Source organism: Sinocyclocheilus anshuiensis, unplaced genomic scaffold (assembly GCF_001515605.1).
Source record: "Sinocyclocheilus anshuiensis isolate Anshui unplaced genomic scaffold, SAMN03320099.WGS_v1.1 scaffold195, whole genome shotgun sequence".
Taxonomy (NCBI): domain Eukaryota; kingdom Metazoa; phylum Chordata; class Actinopteri; order Cypriniformes; family Cyprinidae; genus Sinocyclocheilus; species Sinocyclocheilus anshuiensis.
In genome coordinates this window covers 844,310-870,001 of record NW_015548236.1, presented here as the reverse complement: position 1 = coordinate 870,001, position 25,692 = coordinate 844,310, and the positions used below count along the sequence as shown (strand labels likewise).

General features: G+C 38.4%; 1 protein-coding gene across 3 annotated transcripts in view; it reads left to right on the top strand.

Annotated features, from left to right (window-relative positions):
- Positions 1-25,692, top strand: part of trps1 (trichorhinophalangeal syndrome I) — a 132,970-nt gene that overhangs the window by 32,342 nt on the left and 74,936 nt on the right. For all 3 annotated transcript variants that reach the window (XM_016441914.1, XM_016441916.1, XM_016441915.1), the window contains exons 3-5: positions 1,921-2,780; positions 6,547-7,637; positions 16,507-17,146. In XM_016441914.1, the coding sequence (XP_016297400.1) occupies positions 1,921-2,780; positions 6,547-7,637; positions 16,507-17,146 (2,591 nt within the window). The remainder of the gene's footprint in view (positions 1-1,920; positions 2,781-6,546; positions 7,638-16,506; positions 17,147-25,692) is intronic.

Sequence of the window (25,692 nt, the reverse complement as noted above, 5' to 3'; positions counted from 1 at the left end):
TTGCTCACAAATCTGTTATTTCAATGGCTTGTGGGCATGTTTACTCACCAGCTTTACACAAGAGTAATATCCAGCAGATGAAACATTTTAGAGCACAGCATAAATAAAAACGTGTGTATTCATGATGGATGTGCATTGCATATTTTATAATTCTGGTTCTGATTTTTCTCATTTAATGATTCTTTTAGTACTTTTTGAGGAAGAATATTTGGGTGTAAAGAAAGGTAATTTATATTACTTCACTAATTAGTCAAATGATGAGATCATGTAAGATTTCAACAGAACAAATATATAACTGTTTGCACAGACTTTTTAATGACATTTCATGGACTTATTATAGGTAGCAAAAAATAAATCCAATAATTGCCTTAAATATATTAAACAAAATACAAATACAAAATGTTAAAATGTATTTCAGTTAAAAATGAAATATTATTTGTATATTTAAAATATCACAAATGTATGTATTTATTGTTTATTCAATTAATTCAGTGTGTGGTGCTCTCTGTTCTCATGCTAAAGCACTTTATTATCATTATTATTATCATCATCATTTATATATCTATGACGTTTGGTAGCCTGGAAAACACATTTTTTAAAGTTCCTTTATTTCTAAGTTTTCCATGACATTGGGACTTGTTTGCAATGCATAAAAACACATGTACAAGATCAACAAATGAGTAATCTTGCTGTGTGGTGTGGTAATTAGCATTTAGTTTATTTGTCACTCTCATCAACACGTTTCAGATCAGTTACCGCACTGTGGTCTGAATGTAGTGTTATATCGTTGATTGCGTTTCTTGATATGATAAAATAATGATGTGCAGTTTTGGATGTATTATTATGACAGATTAAGAATGTAGGCTTTCAAGAACCGGCATCAGCCATTCGTTACATCTTTTCTACCGTCGTCAGTCACACTCGCTACAGACACCACTGATACTTGAATAAATTTCTATAAAACGCAATCTCTTTTAGGGAGTAGTAATATGACACAGACAGGTGCGTTTCTCATCAATATCAATTTTAAATGGATAGCACACCCGCTTGTAGTGTGTTTAGATGCTGTGAAGCCTCAGAAATCGCAGAGTGTGGATGGTGAGAGCGCTAGAGATGCTGTTAATGATATGACAGGGTGTGGTTATATTTGTGATTAGATTTTCAAGGCTTTTATTAACTTAGCTCTGGTTAAGGTGTGGCCCCTCTGCAAAGCATGAATTGCTTTATTTAATATCCATTTGCATCACAGACTAAATGAGGAAATTGCTCTCGACGGTCTGTCGAAATAAGACAGGCCCCTGTTTTGTTAAATCATGAGAAACTGTAATTGCCCTAAATTGAAACTGGCCAACACGCACACCATCTTGCAAATGCAAAATGATGTTTAACTTAGCACAGTGCTAAACCATTCATAGAAATTCGCTTTTGATAGCAGGAGTTCGTGCCAAAGGAAAGTCTAGTTAATAGTGCGATTTGCCTGCTATGAACAAACACGCATGACCTCATTGAGTTCTGATGGAAATTTTTCGCTATGAATCACTTTATAAATTCCACGTTTTTTTCTCTCTCTCTCCCTATCATCTTTGATTTTGCTAACTGATTAAAATGTGTGTCCCTAAGCCACATCAGTGACATAAGTGCACAGATTTTATTCATTAAAACATCATCAACAAAGGCCGGCGCCGACATAGTCACCGATATTAGTACCTCATTGCTGTTTATGGATTGAGCTGGAACAGCAGAACCGTTTCTAGGGCATTCTGTCTCTGATTTTCAAAAATCAAAGAGCAACTGAGAAGCTTTTATAGAGAGCAGAATAGGCGCCATTGGCTCCGAAGTTGTTTTTAGCATGTGAGCAGTCGGAACCACACATCGAGCGAGTTACTTCTAACATTGCTCTTCTCTTTTTCTGGGTTCCAGATATGGTGCGGAAAAAGAATCCCCCTTTGAGAAGCTTCGGCGGTGAAGAAGAGGAGGGTGAGGTGGTGGCGGCCGAGGCCACGGGCCCAGAGAGCGGGAACGCGGGGAGCCAGGCCTCAGAGCCCGACCGTGCTGTGGCCGAAGAACAGGAGGAACCGTCCTCCCCTGGCCCCATCAAACCAGACAGGCCTGACTTGCATTACTCCAGCCACAAACTGGCAGCATTCTACTCCAGCCGCGAGGGCACTGATACCGAACCGCTGGACTCTACCACCTCCCCAACGAACTCTGATCCAGGTGAGAGAGGAGACTGTGAGGACGACCGGAACAGTCTAAAACCCAGCACCCGGTCAGGCGGCGTCATCGTACAGGGCTGCACCAGTAACGGAGAGGAGAGGGACGCCACACACAGCCCGCTAGCATTGCTGGGCTCTGACAGCCCTCGTGGTGCGGCTGTCGAAGGCTCTAAAGTTCCTCCTGTTACACTTCATCCACAGAGGCCCATTGGGGGAGCGGAGGACGCCCCTAGCCCTCTGGGAGCTGAGACGGGAGCACCTCCACCCACCTCACCCAAACTACAAGACTTTAAGTGCAACATTTGTGGGTATGGTTATTACGGCAACGACCCCACGGACCTGATCAAACACTTTCGTAAGTACCATTTGGGCCTGCACAACCGGACGCGGCAGGACGCGGAGCTGGACAATAAGATTCTGGCACTACATAACATGGTGCAGTTCACAGCCCAAACACAGGCCAAAGACTCAGCGCGCCTCCTCGGCCAATCAGCTCAGAGCAGCTCTGCGGCGGAAGCAGGGTCACCCAGATCCTCCGTACTTAACGGCACCTACGACGTACAGGTAATCACAAAGCAGATTAAAGGAGAGAAATGTTGTTTCTAGATACATATTCATTCAATCCTATAATAAATAATAAAAGTACGGTAACACTTTAATATAGGGACCAGTTCTCACTAGTAACTAGTTGCTTATTAGCATGCCTATTATTAACATATTGGCTGTTCATTAGTACTTATAAAGCACATATTCTGCATGACCATATTCTACATCCCTAATCCCACTACCCAAAACCTAAACTTAACAACTACCTTACTATTAATATGCAGCAAATTAGGAGTTTATCGAGGCAAAAGTTGTAGTTAATGGGTTGTTAATAGCGAGAATTGGACCTTAAAATAAAGTGTGACCAAAAATACTAATAAGTAGTAAAAATACATTAAAAAATAGTTAACTAAAAAAACCTAAAATATTATAGTTTTTTTTTATTTATTTTTTTTACTGAAAATAAACTGAGCTACTGTTCAAAAGTTTGGGATCATATTTTTGTTTTGTTTGGCAAGGTGAGTAACAACATTTATAATGTTTAAAAATATTAAAGTTTTAAATTTCAAATAAATGCTGTTCTTTTCAGCTTTCTATTCTTAAAAAATCTTGAAAGCACAGTTTCCACAAAAATATTAAGCAGCACAAATAAAAGAAATGTTTCTTGAGCACTAAATCAACATATTAGAATGATTTCTGAAGGATCATGTGACACTGAAGAATGGAGTAATAGTTGCCGAAAATTCAGCATTGCCGTCACAGGAATAAATTACATTTTAAAACAGAAAAAGTATTATTACAATTTTCCATATTTTAAAATATGAATGTTTTACTATATTTTTGATGAAGTAAATGTAGCCTTGGTAAGAATAAGAGACTTTTTTCAAAAACATTAAAAACACTTACCAGCCCCAAACTTTTGAACGGTAGTGTGCGTGCTATGTCTATTTATGCATATTAGAGTTTTGCTTCATTCCACTCATCACCTGTATTGAAATCAAGTTAATCTCCCGTCTGCTTTGCCTGTGAAATGCAATTTAATGATACATGGACTTGCTTCATATGTAGAGTGTTCCAAATCAGTGACTTATGAAGGCTCGTTTCAGTTAAGATGCTGCCTTGGAAGGCAGCTGCCTATGTAGGAAGCAAGATGGCCTTATAGTTTTGGAGCAGTGCTTTAGTCAGACCCATGGGTCATTAAGGCTTAAAAATGATGCATGCACATGCAGCTGTGAAACTTAAAATTTATGTCACAGAAGTAAAACCACTAGACGGATGGTAACCGTACATGATGCATGCAAAGTCATGCACACGAAGAAACTCACACACTGATGAACATTGGCTGCATTAATTTAGAAATTTTGACTAGCCCTCATACAGTCTGTATTTGTTCATGCATGTGTTATAAAATAACGTCATGAATAAGCAATCAAGCTGCTCCATTCAAATTGAAATGCAGGCATCATTTGTCATATCACCTTAGTGATTTCTGATTTATAAAAACAAACAAAAAAATGTGAAGGAGATTAGTCTGGATCATGCTGGCACACTGTATTTGGCTTTGTTCTGTGACTTTGGCTGATTTATCGTAGCACTAGCCTCAGTGTATCATGTTTAAATGGACCATTATGAGCAGTTGCCTGCTTTGCACATGTGCATGTATTCAATCAAGCAAGCACACAGTGCAGCTTAGAGTACCTGATGTTTTTTTTCTTCTAATAACACCAGCCACGATCTTTTTCAATTCAACATCAGCCTGTCTACAAATTGTCGTAATACCGTATAAATTTTTAGGAAAAAAGTTTGAATAATGAGTCTATTCAGAATTCATTCCTAGTGGAATTTTCCATGCAGTAATATCGACGACTGCGATTTTCTCATTTTCCCAATGAAAAAAGGGGGGAAAAAGAGCGTAGGGAAGCTGGTGAGGGGAGCCAGTGAAAACACAGGAGTCGATTTATTTTAAACGATGGGTAATGAACAGATGTCATAGTCATTTATCTGCCTAACTTTCACCACGGTTTCACTCTTCACTTCAACAATGTCATGTTTACAATTTAAGCGGCATATTTAAGTTTGGCTTCTGCGAAATGAGCCAAGTTTGGAAGCGTTTAGCTTTAGTCAGTGCAAGGCTGGTTTACCAGCCAGATGTAATGATTTTAATTATTGCTAGATCACTGATGTAACTTGTGCTCACTTGTGTTTCTTTGTTTAGTAATAGGAATATTCAAAATATTATATATTTTTTATTTTTATAATATAATAACTAGACTTGTGCCGGTATTCGGTAATGCATAAGAAAAGTTATTAAACCTGTTATACTGTATTATGACAGCACTTTTTTAAAACTAAATTTCAATATCGTGATAATACCGTATACCGTGACAAAAGCATTAGCAATTAATCGCAACATGAAAATTTGATACCGGCATATCCCTAATAATAACATGCATTTTATTTATTATATATTTAGCATTTATATTGTATTATAGTTATTATCTATTTAATATTATGGAATAGTTATTTATTAATATTTATATTGGTAACTTGATTTCAGTACAGGTGTCAAGAGGAATGACTTTAAACTCCAATATGCTTAAATATACATAGCGCACATATTTTGGACAACATAGTGAGTTTTTAGGTTTTTTAAACAATTTTTGTAATATTTTAATTTTTTTACATTAAATTATTATTATTAATATTATTATATAATTTACTTGATTTACTATAACTTAATATATTTAATGATTAACAATAAATAATAACTGTACATAATTTGATGCACATCGCATTTATTTTGCCAAGTGACCTTAGCTGCGTTGTTCAGTTGTTATGGAGGATGTTTGTTTTTCTCTTTCTTTCTTGCTTGCTTTCTTTTAACCATAACATTAAAAAAATATATATTTCTTAAGAAAAGGTTTATGTAGTCTGTGTCACAAGTGCACTTTTCTTAAATGCAATTCCTCAGACAGGTGATACAGAGCAATCAGCTGAGACTTCAGTTTAGTCCACTTTCTATCTGTAATATGCTTGTGTAAGAATTATAATCAAGCACATATTACACTAAGCAGTGGGTGTTTATTTAATCATTGCTTCAACATACAGCTCAGGGGCTGCTCAGGGGAAAGGGCCTGTCTGTGCTGTGACATTCCTTGAGTGTTTTGTCTGGAGCATGACGTTGAATTCCCCACAGTGCATATGTAGCTCAAGACCTCCCACTCACACTCTCTTTTGGCTCTATAACTGCCAGCTAAATATTCCATATGCTTTCTATAGGCCAGACATCTATTGCATCTTAAGCCATAGATCTGCATGTCTATATTTTAATATACATGCAATTAAGAAATATTTTTGTTAGTTATGTTTTTTACTTTTCTTTCTTTTTAAATCCAGAATTTAATTTCAAAGTATAAGAACTAAAGTTACACCTGGATAATAATAATCAGAAAAGATCCATTTTGTCTCTGCATGCATGGTTGCTTTATTCTTTGACTCTTCTACAGGTTTCACATGTTCCCCATCTGCTCACAGAAGGATTTTCGAATTCTCAGTGCTGAGAAGTAATAAGAACATAAAATGTGATTTGCCTTTGTGTGGTGATAACTGCTGCCTCGTCTTCGAGATTGGGAGGGTTATTGAAAGTCTGTTGTCTGTCTTATTATATCAGACTTCTATTTCGCTGTAATTCTCTTTAACTCATGGATGATTGTTCTTTCCCTTTATCTCATTTTCTTTCTTTGTCATCCATTCCTCCCCCCTCTTGACTTCCCTGCTTTCACAGGTAATGTTAGCCGGCACCTTCATCGGAATTGGGAGGAAGACGCAGGACTGTCAGGGCAACACCAAGTACTTCCGCTGCAAGTTCTGCAACTTCACCTACATGGGAAGCTCTTCTGTAGATCTAGAACAGCATTTCCTGGCCACCCACCCCAACAAGATGAAGAGTCCGCCTCCGTCCAACACCAGCCTCGAGGAGAAGTCCTCAACTGAACGGAAGGGGAACTGCGTATCGCGCATTGGGGCAGATGAGCAAGGGAAGTGGGCCGATCGGGTGGCGGTGCGGGCCGAAGATGACTCTGTGGCTGGGTACTCCGTACCAATCAGGGCGTCAGATTCCCCTAGTCGCACTGGAGGTGACACCCCTGCCTCCTATTACTGGTGCAAGTATTGCAGTTTTAGTTGCGAAGCTACCAGTGCTTCTAGGCTTCTGGAGCACTATGAGAAGAGACACGGCCAGGCGGCCATCAGGGAGGGAAGTCCAGGGGAAAGGGACAGAAAGGCCCATGACGGAGACTCCCACTTACAGAAAAAGGAGAAGACTGGAGCAGCGGGCGACCAGGAAACGGTAGTAACCAGTTACAACTGCCAGTTCTGCGACTTCCGTTACTCCATGACTCACGGGCCGGAAGTCATCGTCGTGGCTCCGCTTTTGCATCACTACCAACGGGCTCATAGCATTCACAAGTGCACCATCAAACATTGCCCCTTCTGTCCCCGTGGGCTCTGCACTCCTGAGAAGCACCTGGGGGAGATTTCCTATCCCTTCGCTTGTCGTAAGAGCTCCTGCTCGCACTGTGCTCTACTTCTGCTGCAGCTAACAGCCGGAGGGACCACTACCCCATCCCTGCCAGCTCCCCGAGCGTCCGTCACCCATCAGTGTGACCAGTGCCCGTTAACCTCGACTGATATTGACTTGCTTCTCTTGCACTATGACAGCACCCACACCTCGCAAACCTTACTGGAAGTCAAACCAGAGGAGAAGGGATCAGGGGATGCAGGGCCAGGGACAGGACGGGACCATCCTGGAGAGTACGCCTGCACTAAGTGCCATTTCTTCACTGAAGTGGAGGAGGACATCTTTCGTCACTACAGGTAAAATCGCATAAGAAATCACCTTATTTTTTAGAGCATCTTTACTGGATTTATTGCTAACATTTTTAAAACTATATGTAATATGTGACTCATCCTGCATCGCTTGTGCTACAAACATGAATGATACCTCAAATTACATGGCTTGTTGAGGAGAGGTAGACTTCAATTTATGGAGGGACCCAAACCATATCTAGAGGTCTTAAGGGTGGGGTGTGTATTTATTAAAAATAAAGTAAGTTATTATTTTGCACTGGATTAACTCGTGCATCACTTTAACTCATAATATTAAACATAATATTGGACCTTTTAAAATATTTTGTTTAGCTTTCAATTATTTAATATTTTGATATTTTAGTTAAATTTAATATATTGTAGCAAATGACCATTGGACAGAGTGAACTGTTAAACAGTTTTTCTTTGGCAGCTTTGCTTTCACGCTTATACAATCCAATTCATTTTTATCTGTGTACATTTTAATAAATATAAAGGTCCAGTATTTGTTTACGTACTTATTTGAGCTAATTTATCATTTTTCTTGTTTAATTTGCTTTAGTTTAACATAAAAAATGTATAGAAACTACATAAACATAAACTACTAACAATAACAAAAAAATTAATAAAAATTTAAAATGGAAAATATAAAAATAAAAACTGATTCAAAATATTAAAATATAATAGTATCTCAATGACACTAAAATAACACTGATATTATATATATATATATTTATATTTTCATATTTTTGTAGCAAAAGGCATAGCATTGGACAGTGAAAGCAGCTGTTGATTATAGCCAGCAAGCTTGTGTTACACATTTGTTTCTGTGTTGGCGGTTTTGCTTTCATACTGATAGGTAACAGGTTTTCCTTTTTTTTTTGCACTTTACTTGATGTCGACCGACACAGCTGAATAAACTGAAAATGTTAAACGTCAGGGAGAAACTTTTCCTGCAGCAGTCCCTCATTGGTTTTGATTTAGCTTGTCTTGAGACCAGGTGCGTAGATGTAAATGTGTGCACTTTAGGTTTTGTGCAGTGGCTTTTTTTTTTTTTTTTTTTTTTTTTTTGTTTTTTTTTGTGTTTTCTTTTTTTTTTTTTTTTTTTGCACTTTACTTGAAGTCGAGCAACGCAGCTGAATAAACTGAAAATGCTAAACGTCAGGGAGTAACTTTTCTTACAGCAGTCCCTCATTGGTTTTGATTTGGCTTGTCTCGAGGCCATTTGCGCATGTAAATGTGTGCACTTTAGTGTTTGTTTGCGCTTGTGTGTGTGCGCGTACATATTTCTGTTAAGTGTGTACATGTGGGAAACTATTATACCTTTCCATATTCTTTCTTTCACCAGCTGTGTACTATGTACGGCGCGGATGAGTATGGCTCTGCTTTACCTTCACATAAGATCTCAATTACTCTCCATTTTCTGCCAGAGTTTACAGGCATGTCTACATGTGCTGGTTTGAATTTATTGATAAAAATGAGTTTACTGCACCACTGAAATCCATATGTCCGCTTGAGTTTGGCACAGTAGAAAGAGAACAGAAAGGCACTTTGCTAAATCTAATATAAGTGTTGTGTAAATACACCAAACCACCTCAATGCCACATATGTTTGATATTATAGTATATTCTGCCATATTATGTGCAAGAACCTCTTCTGAGCAATTTTACTACTGATGTTTACATGGCAAAATGAACCCAATAACAAAACTTTAATACAAATCGGCAGCATCTTGCATGTGCAATGGATTTTGCATTTATATGTATTTAAAAGTATTTTATGCTTAATAAAATTCACTGACAAATTCTTTAAATATTTAATATTTTTTTAGTTTAATTTTATAAGTATTAATTCTGGTACCAATTCCATTTAATGGTTATGGTTCCTAAATTATGATAGTGTTTTAGTGCCATAAAGAAAAAAAAAAAAACTAAAATGTCATTACATTGAGATTACAGATGTAATATTATGAGAGTAAAGTCATAGAGAATGTAACATCAATGTGATGGAGAACAGTAAACTCAATCAAGTCTGTCTGAATTTTTCTTTGCAATAAATTTAATTTCTTACATTTTTTCATAACATTATGACTGTATTCTCAATTTTGTTTTATTTTAATGTGACATTAAAATGCTGCCATGCTAGATTTAATTGAATGATTCTCAATAATTGGAAATTCTTATTGCATTCATTACTATGTGCAACCTGTTGCAAATGATCAGATCATTTCAGATTTCAGGCAGCAGAACAGTAAAAACGTTAGAAATCAATAGTAAAAAATAAGTCTTTTTTTTCTAACCAACCTTGTGATTTAGTTGGTTAGTAAGTCACATCTTAAAAAAAACAAAAAACTTTTTATTGCAAAAGTGAAACAGACACACGCACACACACACGTATACATCCTTTTTTCATGCAAGTATTGTATATTTTATTATTTTTTCCATCCACATCTGTTAAAGAATGCCGCTATTCTAGAAGTCAATGGAACCAAATGTAATAGATCAATTTGTTTAAATATTTTATTATTATTTTTAAGGAAACCTGTTTTGATTAAGAATCAAATTCTAACCCATTTATATTTCAGTCTACATGCATAAAGTAACACGCATACATAATTATAGTACAAAGACGTCGCACATAACTGCATGACAGACACAGTTTTTCTGCTATTTAAACTTTTTGAGTAATTGCACAGGTTCTCATGTTGTTAAATGATCAACGATCTAATCTGACTTGTCAAAGATCTTGGCGGAGGAATCATTTGTCAAGTTGTCGCTCTTGTCAGGAAACGCTGAATTTTCAGGCCTCCTACACCCACCTGTCCCCTAGAGAACATGTGTGAAGGTTTTTATACGTTTGAGTCTTGAGTGACGTCCATCATGATCCAGCTGCCCGGGGCTGGTTGTTTCAGGTGGACGTGGAGCAGAGTGTTTTCAGCCTGTGCGTGCGGCCTTTCTGAATAAGGCGCTGTTTGTATTCAGAGCCCACAGCCTGGAACCCGGCGAGGAGAGAGCCGAAATCAGACCTGTATGGCCTCCCTGGAGAGCTCCTGCTTCTCAGCTCACACCGTCCAGAGTGTGTGTGTGTGTGTGTGATCGAGAATGTGCATGTCATATTTTGTTTTTAAGCTACTTTTCCCTCATATACTTTTTTTCTCACCAGGCTTACGGGCAGCATGAGAATATTGTGTACACTTGAAGTACACTAGATTTTAATGTGTGGGCTACTGCATGCATGTTTTCAGCATTGTGTCTTCTATGTTATTGTATGAACATCTGTGTCATGGTATCCGATTTCATTGTGTGGAATCGTTCGGTGACCTCTGTGTGTGCATGCGAATGATTGTGTGGTCTGAGGAATCACTGATACATAATATTTCCCGTATGCGTTTCTCCTGAATATCTCGCTATAGTGTAGATTTATGAGCAGAATCCTGCCCTCTAGTCTCCAAACAGCAACCCACCCACCACGAACGTGAACCTGATATTGATGCTGTAGCCTCCCACACCTCGTGCCCACCTGATCCAGTGCACACTCAATATATCATGCTGCCCTCCAGTTCGGGAAAGGGAGACCTTTTACGTGCAGGAGCTGAAATGGCGAGAACACTGTATTGGATTTTGGACATGCTGGTTTTAAACTTTGTGTCAACTCATTGTGGGAGTCACTTAGAAAGGTGAAGTGTGTAATGTCTGCACATCTTCAGATGCATTGCTTGGATAAAAAGTCCCACCCCAAACGTAAATTGTTATTGATTGACACTGCAAGTGGTGACAAAGTTACACACTTCACCTTTATAAAATTAGCCGTCTGATATAGTGATATGCTGAAGTGAATTTTAGCTGAAAACTGAAATTAAATTTTTCATTTAAATTTGGGTAATTAAACGTGGTATGCTGTTTAGGTTATCATGTTCTCAGGTGATAAATTAAACCAGTCATAGTAAAGTCTAAAATCGATATTTCAGCCAAACAAATTTTACATACTGCCACTCTATTGCCACATCATTTTTGGTCACATTGAAGTGCGTTCACACTGCTGACATGTTTATGTGTTGTAGCTTGTTTACATGACATTGTTGAAACAGACAAATCGTGCCATCTGTGAAACACTAATTAGACTAAAACCAAAAAGTATATATTTTTCCTGCTATTTCAGCATAATATCCATTTTGAGTGTGGGAGGAGACTGATAAATTTTAAATCATACAGAAATGCAGTCATAATCCACATTGAAATCAATAGATTAGCTGCATGAATTTTAGTGTGCAAGTGCCTTTGTTTATTTCTAAGGAGCAACAGTTCTCTGAATGAGTCTTCACGTGTTTATCTCATTTTTTTTTGTAATGAGGGCCCCTTGTTTCCTTTTTGAGACCGAATGAGCCGATGAGCTCGCACTTTAACCCCCCACTGTGATTTTTCTTCAACCGGTTTTTCTGTCACTCGGTCAGGTAAGTGACAGGCCACGCTGTACCCATTTTTCCATTTCCTGTGTAATGTCATGGGGACGGTGTCGCTAACACTTCTGCTCTGCTCTGTGTCCTGTAAAATGGCAGTATTGAGTGGGTGTGCTGGTGCATAGCTAAAGGGCTTCATTTTCACAAGCGCAAATTACTGCCACTCAGTACCGTTATTGACATCGATATAGGTTCTCATCCATTTTTTCATGTTTTCAAGTATTTCCCCACTAAATCGATGATGTTGTTTTGATGCTTTGCAAAATGAAACTGGAAAAAAAAGTTAATCTATAACCTGTGTTTGCTATTAAATTGAAAGCATTAAGGAAATTCTAATGTACTTATGCTCATACAGTTTTGAATGATTACATGATTTTTGCTGGCCGTGCAGGTGAATGCTGACCCTTTATACAGTGATGATTACTGCTCTGCTTCAGTCTGAGAGGGGTGAAAGACACATTCCTTGCTACTGTTTCTTGTGACCCAGTCAAATGAAGTAGCCTGATTTTTAGAGTTGGGAATCAAGGGAAAAAGTCAGCAAGAAAAGGCAATGTCTTGGCTGATTTAAATCCTTTGAAGTCTTCTCACCATCGCCATGAAGTTATCACCGTCTCTGAAATGCCAGTCTGATGTTGATGAGTTGTGTTACAGACTCTGTCACTTTCCTTTATGCTTGTAAAGGAATTTTTTGTTTGTTTTAACAACAAATGATTCATCAGATGGTTGCCTTTTTGAATGATCCATTGTATTAATAATGTTGTAAGCTGTCAGAACTATTAATTCAATTCAAGTTTATTTGTATAGCTACGATATACAAATTTACGATACAAATCGTTGTAAAGCAACTTTACAGAAAATTAAGTTTCTACAATATTTAGTAGTAGCTTATCAGTGGTGACTGTCAGTGGTAACACACCTACCAGTGTGACGTAATCAGGCAAAGACTGACATTTCCCACAAAATCTGACCTGACAGCTTAAATTATAAATAATTATTTTAAGCTTGCCGTTGTAAATCTGGGTAAAGCAAGATCATTTGAAATTTTTTTTTGTTTGTTAATTTTGAACCAAAAAAAAAATAATCCACAGTTCGTCTTTCATTTTTGTAATTTTTTTTTTGTTGAATGGTCTTTGGTTCTGTTGACAACTTTTGAATGTCAGCTTGAACGTACTCATCTAGTCTGATAGTATTTCCTGCACCACTGCTGTTTTTCAGTGGTGCTACATGTACCTCATTATCAAGCAGATGCAGCTGGGACTAACACTTTATTTTGTTAATAGCCTTAATGTGTTTTTCTTAACATCACAGGAAATGTGACAACCTGTCAGCGTTTTAATTAAAACTCATTTTGAGGAAACTGTCATAATTACTGTAGTAATGCACTGTACTTGGGATTGACATTAACAGATGTTTACAGAAATCAGGTATACTTATTTAATTATTTACTTAGTGTTTAATGAACTTCAATGAGAGTATTAAGTTACATTCACTGTGGTTACACAAGGGGAATTGTTTTTGTTACTGCTTACTTTTTAAGTGAAATCATGTATCTTAACTTTAATCTTGAGTAGAAATATTTTAATTTAATCATTAAGCAAATTTACAAACAAAACGGATAGATAGATAGGTAGGTGGGTAGATAGATAGATAGATTAGCAGAATAAAAAGAGACAAACAGATATAAACAATGAAGAGAGAGGTATTATATACAATAGTTTGTGCAAAATACAATAATTATGTAATTTATATTTTTTCGAAAATAACATTTTCGGTACTGTCATGGTACTGTCAATGTAAGGTATAAACGTGTACGATTAAGTTCATGAAGGCATTGCATGTTAGAAGAATAAAGTTTCACATCAACTACACCATTTAAAAACTTCACTGTTAACAAAACTCATGCCAGAAAACAATCAGTTCTGGGTTGCAGGGTTTGACAAACGTATTTATGCTCCGTGTCAGTGACCAAAGAATACGATTTGTTTTGGAAGCAGCCCATGCTTTGTTGGAAAACAGTTGAGTCTTGGTTGGTGGTGGTGGGGGGAGAGCTAGTTTTGTCTGGTACTGATTAATGATAACTGAATGTATCTGTGTGTCAGTCGTTTATGGTAACTGGTCCTCATAAAACAACTTCACAGAAGTTTATATGGTCTTCAGATCATTGCAAAAATGTGTAGATGTGTACATTTCTAGATGTGTAGATGTTTTTCTTTAAATGAATTTTACCTAAAATATAGCAAAAGAAATGTGCAGTTATGTTATTTTTTTGGACTTTCCAAAGTAATATTTGTATGTGAGTACCTAATGTTTTTTGTTGTTGTCTGTAATCAGGGGTACATGCAACAGATCGTACACTTTCTCACAAAATGACTTTGACCTAAAATATAGCAAAATAAATGTGCAGTTATGTTGTTTTTTGGACTTTACAAAGTAATATTTGGATGTGTGTACCTAATGTTTGTTTTTTTTCCCTGAGATGTAAACATTGTATTGTCTGTAATCATGCAACGGATCGTATGCTTTCTCACACCTCACCGGTCGCTGGAATGCACCAATGTTTGATCTGCCCCTGCCTTCGTGCACCTAAGAGGAACAAATTACAGAACTGCATGCTGGGAAATTCAGGCAGCAGCAATGATGAAAAGCACTTTTCCACACTGTCCCTCGTTTGGTGCCTAGAGGAGCAAAGATGGCATCTAGCTTTTTTGCTCTCTTTCTTGCTCTCTTGCTTTTTATCCATCCTGGTTCGATACAGTGTCAGATCGTGAGAGGCTGTTTACTGGGTAACAGATCTTAGATTTTATTTATTTATTTTTTTTTTTTCTGTCTTTTTCACAATAAGGAAAATCTTACACTGAGATTCAGCTTGAAGGATAGGGCTCTAGTGAGCATTTATGATAACACCAGACACAGCTTTCATTTCCCAAAGAAGACAATTTGTGTCGAACTGGGATGGATAAAAAGTGAAAGAAGAAAGAGAGCAAAACAGCTAGCTGCTGATAGATTTATTGCATTTAGTCAGTTTTGTAGAATTCTGGATTTGTGAAAATTTAGCTACATTGTCAGTTTTGTATATCCTATTTTATGTGTGACCTGTTGTTTTGCTTACTTTTTTTGAGGAAAAAAACGTTAGATTTTTTTTGGTCAGGATTCTATGATGAATAGAAAGTTTAAACGAACAGCATTTATTTGAAATAGAAATCTTTTGCGACATTATAAATGTCTTTACCCTCACTGTCTTTGCTGTTTTTGATCAATCAAAGGTATACCTGCTGAAAAAAATAATTTATTTCGACAGAAAAAAACTTTACACACAAACTTTTGAACCATTGGTAATATTTCATCCTAGGTGCACAGAATACTCTGAGTTTCAACACTGTGTCTAAAGTCATTTGTATCTTATTTTATTGGGCTAGTCGTATTTTTATATTTAAGGAATATTACAGGAGCACAATGTGCTTTTATACAGCGGTTCTATAAATAAGAAGTTAATACTAAGTAACTTAAAAGGCAGATTTTATAAATATTTTTTGGAATTTCCCCCCCCGCCCCAAAATAATTCTAAAAGAAGCCAAAGCATCAAGCAGTGCATAACCACTATGTTTTTCCGTTTCCAAATATCATAGTTCTGCTGGACTTAGTAGATAGATAACAGCACTTTTGAAACGCTGCTTAGATTTGAGAAACCGTTGTATAACTATACAGCATCATTTGAATTCCTGATACTTGATGAGCATGTTAACGTGTTTTTTTTATTATAGTTATTATTTAATATACAGATGATCTTGGCAAATGATGTTAATAACTTAATTTGCCCTTGAACATTAAACACTAAGGACTTTTTTTGCTTTCGAAACCTCTCAATCTGTGTAAATACTTCATTGCGGTACAGTTAGCACTTACAGCCAAACCTATCAATGAATGGCCATTGTCCAAGCACGTCTACTGATGCATGTAAAATAAACATAGTTTTTTGGGTGGGGTACACTCGCCTGTACTTCTTTGACCGTGGTCGATTTCAAACAGGAAGTACAAGCTTATAGAAAATCATTGGTGTTTCTGGAGAGAATGTCACATTCATTTACCTAAAGGTTAGCAGACAGTTCATTTAGCTTTCCTTTGCGGAGAGTTTGGAGCAGCTCTTTGTTTCCTTTATTTGGAACAGAACAAAGAGCCATTATGCAGACAAAAATAGCTGACTAAACTGTAATTACACAACATTACAGAGATTCAGACCAAGCTCAGGGGGGCAGAGACGTCAGATAAGGAGAAAGTACACATACTCAGGATGTGGATTAGTCTTCTGTCTCTCAGATGGCTCTCTAGGGGCCAAATAGCATGGCAGTATATGAAATGAATGTTTGATCCATGAAGAATGATAAAAATCATGATTGCTGAGACTATCTCTTATCCTCTTTGCAGGAGAGTTCATGGCTGCTGTCGTTGTCGGCATTGTAGTTTCACTGCCACCGACACCACGGCACTGCTGGACCACTTCAACTCCGCCCACTGCCAGGACTCTGCGGATCCAGCCTCTGCTCCTGCCAACGGCTGCTCTGCTCCTTCAACCCTCCGCATCAAAGAGGAGAGCAAAGGTGATCTGAAACTCTATAGCCTGGTGCCTCCAGAGGCCTGCAGAGCCGAGCCGCTTCCCGGCTCAGAGGGCGTGAAGAGTGAGGCCCAGGATGAGAAGGAAAAAGGCTGGGTTGAAGCGCTGGGCCCTGTGACTGGCGGTGGAGTCCGAGGTGGGGAGCAACACGTGCAGAGCCTGGTGTGGGTGCCCAAAGAACGTGCAGGGGAGATCCTTAGAGGAAGCCCAGCCCCGTTCCCCCAGGCCACACTGGGTCTGCTGAACGCTGTGGCAGCTGGGGTAAAAGACCAGCAGCAGCAGAAGGGGGCGACCATGCTTAGAGACCCTTCGGGACTGATCTTCAGCCTTAGTGCAGATGCTAAAAGCTACCTGCCAGGGACGCCGATGAGCGGTGCGGAGAAAGCCGGGCAGCAGTACCCAACTTCTACCGAGGGCAAGAGTGCCAAGGAAGAGTCGCAGTCTCTCTTACGGGTAAGCGATGGTCTATGTCTGTCCACTCTGTCTGGACTTCTGTTTTTTTTTTGTTTTTTTTAATCTTCTTAGAAATGTATGCATTTCCTTTCCAGTTATTAAGCCACATGACCGAGCTGAACAATAAGGATTTTTTTCTGCTGGCACAGTCAGTTCTGCTAATATTTTCACTGGCCTCACTACACAAACTAACAAACAAATTACATACATTAATATATTGCTAAAAATGTTTTTATAAAATATTTCAAAAATAATTATAATTGAATGTACAATTTATATAATAATATAATTATATATAATTATAATTCTATTATAATATAATTATTATAATTCTATAATTAATAATATTTGTCTTTGTTTTATTGTTTTTATACTTTTTAATTGTTTTATTATATTCATATTTTATAATAATAAAATAATGTATTTTTTAAATATACAAATGTTGTATTTTAGCAAAATTTTATGTTTATATATACTGTATATTTTTAATTGCAGATTAAGAAATTGTACAAATAACTTAAAGGGTTAGTTCACCCAAAAATGAAAATTGGCTTGTGTTTTACTCGCCCTCGAAGCATCCTAGGTGTATATGACTTTCTTCTTTCAGACGAATCCAGTCGGAGTTATATTAAAAATGGTCCTGGCTATTCCAAGCTCTATCATTGCAGTCAGCGGGTGTTGCAGTTGAACAGTCCACAAGTTGTCAAATAAAGAAAGCGCATTCATAATAAAATGTGCCTCACACGGCTCTGGGGGGTGAATAAAGGCCTTCTGTAAGAAAAAATATCCATGTTTCAAACGTAATAAACACTTTTCTCTAATTTCCGTTATCCGTCATTCCGTGAAGCACGTTTTATTATGAATGTGCGCGCTTTATTGGACGACTTGTGGACTGTTCAACTGCAGCACCCGCTGACTGCAATGATAGAGCTTGGAATAGGCAGGACAATTTTTAATATAACTCCGACAGGATTCGTCTGAAAGAAGAAAGTCATATACACCTAGGATGCTTCGAGGGTGAGTAAAACACAAGCCAATTTTAATTTTTGGGTGAACTAACCCTTTAATGAATATACATACGTACATGATCAACGATTGTGAGATGTATTGACTGCGTAACACCAAAGACTATAGAATACCCAAGACGTGTCACTCGTATAGGTTTGAATGTGGAAAAATGCAACACTCAATATGGCCGCTCTATCGAGCGAATCCCCGCCTTCTGAGCAAAAGAGCCAATCCCTAATCGGTAAAGTCAGCATGTCACTGCAGCTGCCGTTAGAAGTCCCGGTTGCTATAGCAACAGTAAGCATTCTGAGGTGTTCGCCTAGGACTGTGCATGCGCACTGGCTGATCTTGCCTTACAAATAAGCTTTTTTAAATGCTATTTGAGCAAAATAAACAACATCTATGATACAGTTATTGTCAGATTTCATTGGTGATTTCAAATATGAAATTTAATCGTAAGCTTGGCAAACAGTTTTGGAGAATTTGATGTTTCCCCATTCAAAGAGATTTGAGCTGCACTTGCATGCCTGAGACGCATTTTAAAGATGGCCGCTGAGTGACATGACTCACCTTAAAGGGACTTTGGTAACACTGACCTGTTGTAAAACTCTCTCGCATTGCCATCCTTGCTTTGAGCCCTGACCTGAGAACATCTTCCAGGGTTTCTCTTAAGATGGAGAAGCAGTGTCCATGACAGTGAAGAGTTATCAATTACTTCTCTGTGACTATCATACTGAGCGGCATGCTGGGGTGGATTTGTGTGTGTGTGTGTGTTTCTCTGTGTCTGTGTCTGTGAGTGATCATCCTTACTTGGGTTTTAATGAAGTCAGTATGTGCAGAGACCCTCTGCAGCTCAAAAGCCTGGCCAAACTAATTGAGGTAGTTACCCAGAGAGCTGCAGACACAATAACAGAGCCATTGTGGTCCTCAACGCTGAGAGACAAACAAAACAAAAAACTGGAAAATATACTTTTTTGGGTCGTGGACTAAACACTCAAATCCAATTCAAAGATATAATGGGGAGTACAAGAGCATTTAAACAAACAAGGTAACAAGTAGCGATATGTTTTTTTTTTAGGGGCCGATACCGATATTAGGGAGTAAAAAATACCGATATTGATATATCGGCCGATATTCTTTATGTAGGTTATATTATAGTAGAGTTTAGTCAAAAGTTTGGACACACTTCCCATTTGTGTGTCCAAACTTTTGACTGGTACTGTATATAGAATACAGTATATAGCCTACATAAACAGAATATATATACATAAACACATTTTTTGCAATGATAACTGGTGTGATATGTGGTGATCAAATGATATGACAAACATAGGCCTATGTAGTGGAGGCAGGGTATTTAACAATTTAACAATAAACTTTATTATTCAAAATGAGTCTGACATCAGTGCACTTAACAGTAAACACCGTGTCTGCGCCACAACAGAAGACGACAAAGTGACCGTTGAAAATCATTTGAACTTTGTGTCAGCAAATTCTCGCAAATAGTCGTAATGTGATGTGACCGATGTGATAAGCATGAGTTCTGGGCCGCGGCGTGGCCGGTATAAACACCAGCATTGACTGAGTGGCCGTAACACAGGCTTAAATGCGCCGCAGACGCGTGCCGTGATGCGCAGATCAGCTCTAGTCTCTAAAGTCACTGAATTATCTGGCGTGCGGATAATTTGAAGCAGCGGACTCGGGTGAAGTTTGAGCTCATCCGCGCATCTCAGTAGCAAACAATGGAGCGCGCTCTGCCGGACAAACTAAGTAATTACACCATTCAGAAGCATTTAATCTGCGTTATGTTCTGTAAAAAAAAATGTCATAATGGCGGCATATTCGCAGATTCCGATATATCTGCGACAGGCTCATATCGGCCGATAATATCTGCAAAACGATATATCAGTCGGGCTCTAGTAACAAGGCCTCTACCTATGATCCTGGATTCATGAATAACGAATGTTAGCTGGCATTGTGACCTTTACCCTCAGAATTCAGATTGCACTGCACACCTCAGAGATGGACGTTATGACCGATACAGGCCTTGTGAGGAAGCAGTGCTCTGCCTAATCTGGCCTGGTGGATTATTTCAGTTAAATACTCACATAAGAGATCTTGTTACTTCTTTCGTACGTCACTATATTGATACTCAAAAATTCTAGTTAGGTGTTTGTCCTGCGTTTGTTTGCATTTTCTTTTTCTTTTTTTGGGATTAATTTTTAAAATTATTTTAGTCTGATTGTGCAGACTTCATTTGAACTTTATAAATAATTTCACCATTAGACATTCTCTCTATATAATACTTTTTTGGCTATTTATTTATTTTTAGTTTTTAAAGCATTTAAAAAACTAATTGTTTTACATGGAGTTTTCAAGATTCAGTGAAATCATTTGCAATATCTCATATCTGTTGTGTACTTTTTAAATCTATTTTTGAAACTTTTTATCTTTATTTATTAATTTTGTTTTTAAATTTAAGCTTCAACCTTAAAGTTTAAAAAGTTAAAAAATCTCCTATTGATTTACATTGAAATCTCAGTATTCAGTGATGTAATCGTAATATTTGTTTACTTCTATTGCAAGTAATCTGTTTGCATGCAGAATTTTGATTGCCCTTCTACACATTTAACCATTTATGACAAATGCTAAGTATCATGACACTGTCAAAGCGGCTCTGTGACATTTAATTCACAAATGATTCAAAATTTTTACATATTCTTTCTGCAGCGTTGCAAGCATTAATATTTCATTCAGAAAATGCAAATCTGGTTAAAAATTCCTGTCAATTTCCATCTGCATCAGTGTCAGAAGATGAAAACATCATGAAATGCGTGTTGGTTACAGTAAACGTAACACAATGACCTGTACGTAACGGCTGTCTTATATCTGTAACAATGTATTTGTGTTTGTGCCACCTGGCTTCCCATATGCCACAGTCTGTCAGGCACGTCAATGGGATAACATGGTGAATCTGACACAGTGGCTTCGGCTGCACAGAAGCATGTGTTAGGAGTGTATTAAAATCAGGATGTATAATGTCTTTAGTGTCACTATGATATGAGTAGCAATTCGGATTTCCTCATGCAGTTGTTAAAGGTGAGCAGGTGAAAAATGACAGGCGGAGACTGCTTAAAGATGCACAGCTAGTAAAAACAAGAGTTCTACAAAGGCATTTTTATGTAATGTATTCACTGTCTGACATTTGGAGCAGAAATGGGCTGCGGTTAAATGTCTTTCTCCAAACCCAAGGTCGTGCGATGGTGTGAATTCAACAGCTTGGCAATGTGTTCTGTATATTTATGTGTACGTTAAAGCTCCACGTTCCTCTTTGATCTCCACATTGGCTGACAGCGAGAAGAAGGAGTGGCTCTCCCGCAATTTTCTGACATAATTTCCGCTCGCTAGCCTCCTTGTCTGCCTACGTTTTAAGTGGAGCTCTGAGTAACAAGAGGCCCTTGCTGGGAATCGTTCCTTCCTGTGCATCTGCTGTCCAAAAGGCATCACTGATGCAACACGTTGGCCCAAAAAAGAAAAGGAAGGGGAACGGGAATGGGGTTTGCGAGCCGTACGTCCTCCCTGGATGGTTTTGGAAAACGGTTGGCAGGAGAAGAGGCCCGGGCGTGGTACGTTCGGTGGTTAAGTCATTAGGCTAGGCGTGTCAGTAAGTGTGTGAAAGCTTTGGGGTGGAGGTGGAGGCCTCGCTCTAGCCCTCAGGAAATGTTGAATCAGAAAATTTTTTGGGACTGTTAGGGCTTAATGGGACTCAGAAGGGATCTGAAGTCCGTCACAATATTTTTTGAGTTACCATGACTTGGCGTGTGAGTCATCTATCATATTATGAAACCCGGCTCAGCCAGGGAGGGGTTCCTTACCAAAGAACCTGAAGAACCCAGTCTGGAGCCAAGGCTCACACAGACCTGTTTCAGGACTCGGACTCGGAGAGGAGATTGATAACTCTGACGGAGACGTTGTGATGAAGGGGTTTGGCTTGGGAGTTGCCTTTTTAGAAACCGGAGAACTGCTTGTTTCTTTCATGCTCTTCTTGGTTTTTGTTGCATATTTGATAATGAATATCTATTTAGTGACATGAACATTGATCATCTGTCGTCTTGTGGGGGGCAAAATATATATTTTGATGTCTGGACTCAAGCACATAACAATGAAACATATGTGATTCATCATTATAATCTTTTTGTTGTTGTCTTCCCACCTCCACAAATTAGATAATGTTCAAATTATATACCACTGTATAGTCACTTTTTGTTTCTAGCCTTTGGCCAACATTTATTAGTTGTTTGCATTAGTTTAAAAAATACAAAATAAAAAAAAGGAGCTGCATCGCCTACATCATCATCTTCCAGCCTCCCACTTAATGACTAAGTTACCACAACTTTGTAAATGTAGATAGAGTTGGATAAAGTTGAAATTCAGTTTTTTTAAAGCCACAGTTTTGAGGTTATTTTATGCAACACATGTACTTCTGACCTAGCTTTTAAAATCAGAATGAAAATGAAAGATGTTTTTTAATTCATTTTTTACTTTTTTTTAAATTTTAGATCAAATTTGACTGTCCAAATTTGATAGTTGTTGATTTCATCTACGCTGGGCTAACCTTAAGAATATTTGACATTAATGTTAAACATAATATTCCCTCAACATACATCATTGAGCAATAATGGTAAGGAATCTGGATGCCAGCTTTTCTTGTGGAGCAGAATTTTGTATCATTTTTGTCCATTATGAGACATAGAAACCATTGCATTTATTGCATATCAAAGCACTGTTCAATTCTGTATCTATATATTAATACTATATCTAATCTTTATGCATCTGTACATAAATGTTAAGAAAGGTCATTGTATTTTAAGCAATCTCTAGTACTCTCCTTTCCTCTGACGTCTAACTTTGTGATAAAACAGCATGCCTCCCTATTTCTAAAATGGCTGTTTGCCCTTGACTCTGAATTCCTGCTTCCTCTAGTCTTGCCGCATACCCATAGAGAGGTGTTCTCCCCCTGTGGCAGCGTTCGGCCTGCTGGCCCGTTACCGGCGTCGCCTCATGTCAGAGCTCATTACTCCTGGTCCAACGTTCTCCTACATGCTACCCAGAATCTGCCTGCTGGCGCCTTCTCTAGCCTGTCCAGCGATCAGCAATTAACCCCCCCCGGTGCATTGTGGCTGCACCCTGCCACACAATCATTGTTTAGGGTTGTGTTCAAAACGGACGCTTTTTTTTTTTGCAGCTGACCTCCTGCCAGTTGCAGGTCACGTTAATTGCCCCAGATTGATATTCCCGCTGTGCTTGGTGCTGGCATTGGTCAACCCCTGGAGCAAACAGATAGGTTTTTTCATATGTGAAGACTAATCATGCGGTTATCCTTTTATGTTGCCTCTTAGTGCACTTCAGTTTCTCTAAAGGTAGTCCTATTGTTATTACCTAATTAAGCCTCCAGCCACAACCCTGTGGATTATACTGAACTTTGCTCCCAGTGGGCTCTACTTAGACTTGGGCTAAACTTCATCCTCTATCTTTGTAGCACTGAATAGCATTGGATGCTAGTGTTGCATGAAGTTCTTTAGAATAGAATAGTGCTTGATGTGATTTGCATTGGTCTAGCCTTCATTACCTTTTGTTTTATTTGATTATTTTGAGATTTTTTTTAAAACCCCAGGAGTCAACAAATGTGAGTATGACTGATTTTAATTGACTAAATTAATTGGTAGTGTTTTACTACTGCCTTACTATTTTATTTTTATTTTTATTTTTTATTTTGTTTTTATTTATTTTATTGTTTTTAGCAGCAGATTCCTATAATAATTATATTGTATATTTTCAATTAATAAAAAGTAGATAAAAATAATTTGTTATAATAGATTTTTTACACAACCATTTATATAATCTAAGATATATTATATACTATACAAATGTACATATGAATAATTCTATGTTTCTTTTTAAATGTGATATCCAGAGTCTTAAAACTCTAGTACAAGGTCAGTGACGATCTGCTTGCGTCATATTATGCGAGAGAAAGCGTATAGGCATGTGAAACCAAACTTTTGGCTTTCGGCTCAGTTTTTTTCTTTCTTTCACCTATTTCCTTTTGTTTCTCTTCATGTGTGGTCACCTTCCCTGGAACTCATTCCATCCCAGATTCCTATTTAGTCTGACCGCGTTTGATCCCAATCTGACACCAAGACTGGCTGTGGATTCCAGTGTCCAGTGCCGCCTGGCCCACATCAAAGAGACAGGAGCCCCTTTTTGTTCCTTAATGAATACAATCTGACGTTTAATTTGTGCAGAGTGTCGGATTAACCGGGCCTTTGAGGAAGGTGACATTCACTGTTTTCTCCCTTCCTTTCCCAATTTTTTCACATGCTTTTCCCCCACCCCCCCCCCCCACTTGGGTCTGTTGTTCAGCTAAGTTCAGCCAGGCATTTAATTCACATTTAACATGCCGTACGGATAGATAGCAGGAGAGGGAACGCGGTGGAGAGAGGGAAGAAAGGAGAAGGAGTCTGGGTAGCTGCTGATTAGCTTTACTTTGCAGCCTAATGAAGAGACGGCTTACCTATTAGTCTGCTGAATCCAAGTGTCAGGTGCCAGGCTTCGGGATTTAGGAGACGACACTGGTTCAGAAATGCACCCGAAGACTCGCATCCGGTTGCGATTCAAGAGCGAGGGGTAAGGGTGAGGAGCCAGAGGCTTCTAAACAAACACACAAACATAAAACAGCTGCGCTTGGCAGCAAACAAATGTGTGATTACCTTGTGGAATGCAGCAGGCACATCAGGCAGGTGATGCGCAGAGGTGCACAATGACATGAAATCCAACAGCTGCTGAATTACCCAAGGGCCAGATATCCTCTTCTTTAAGCAGGGTTTACAAAACCTGTTCCGTGAAGTTGTTGGCATGTTTGAGGAGCTGTTGTGTGGTTAAATGCGGGAGATTATGAATGAATGACTGTTTTGGTGTATCCATGGCATGGAGTGGCAGAAACTGGAGGGGTTGGTGGCACAGGTGAGGAGGGTGATATGCTTTGTACCATTCTGCAGACAGATGGTTTCTCCCCAGGGAGCCTCCCTCCCTCACCTTTCTCCAGCGTTTCTGCACTGTAAGACTTCTCTGGTTATTGCCCCTTCGCGCAGATCCGGGAGCGTAACGTGAAGAAGCGTTGCCCAATCTGCCCATCTCAGCCCCTAGCCAGACGTGCTGTTTCCAACCCCCCGAGTTTTTCCACCCTCCAGGTGAGAACAACCGAGCAACTGGTGTCATTTTCTCCTGCTGATCCCTAAAATACCAATTCATTTCTCTCAGTCAGGTTTCCCTGCACCTGCACAAAACCGAAGGAACTAGCAATTCATTTCCCCTAGCACATCGTGTCCACATGTCTCTGAATGCACGATTACCCTCTGAGTATCAAAGAGGGATTGTATCTTAGGAGCAGTAAGCTTTGATTGCAACAAGCATGTTCTTCATTAAGGATCTATTAGATTCTGTTTTGCATATTTATGTTGCATATGGATGTTTTGCAT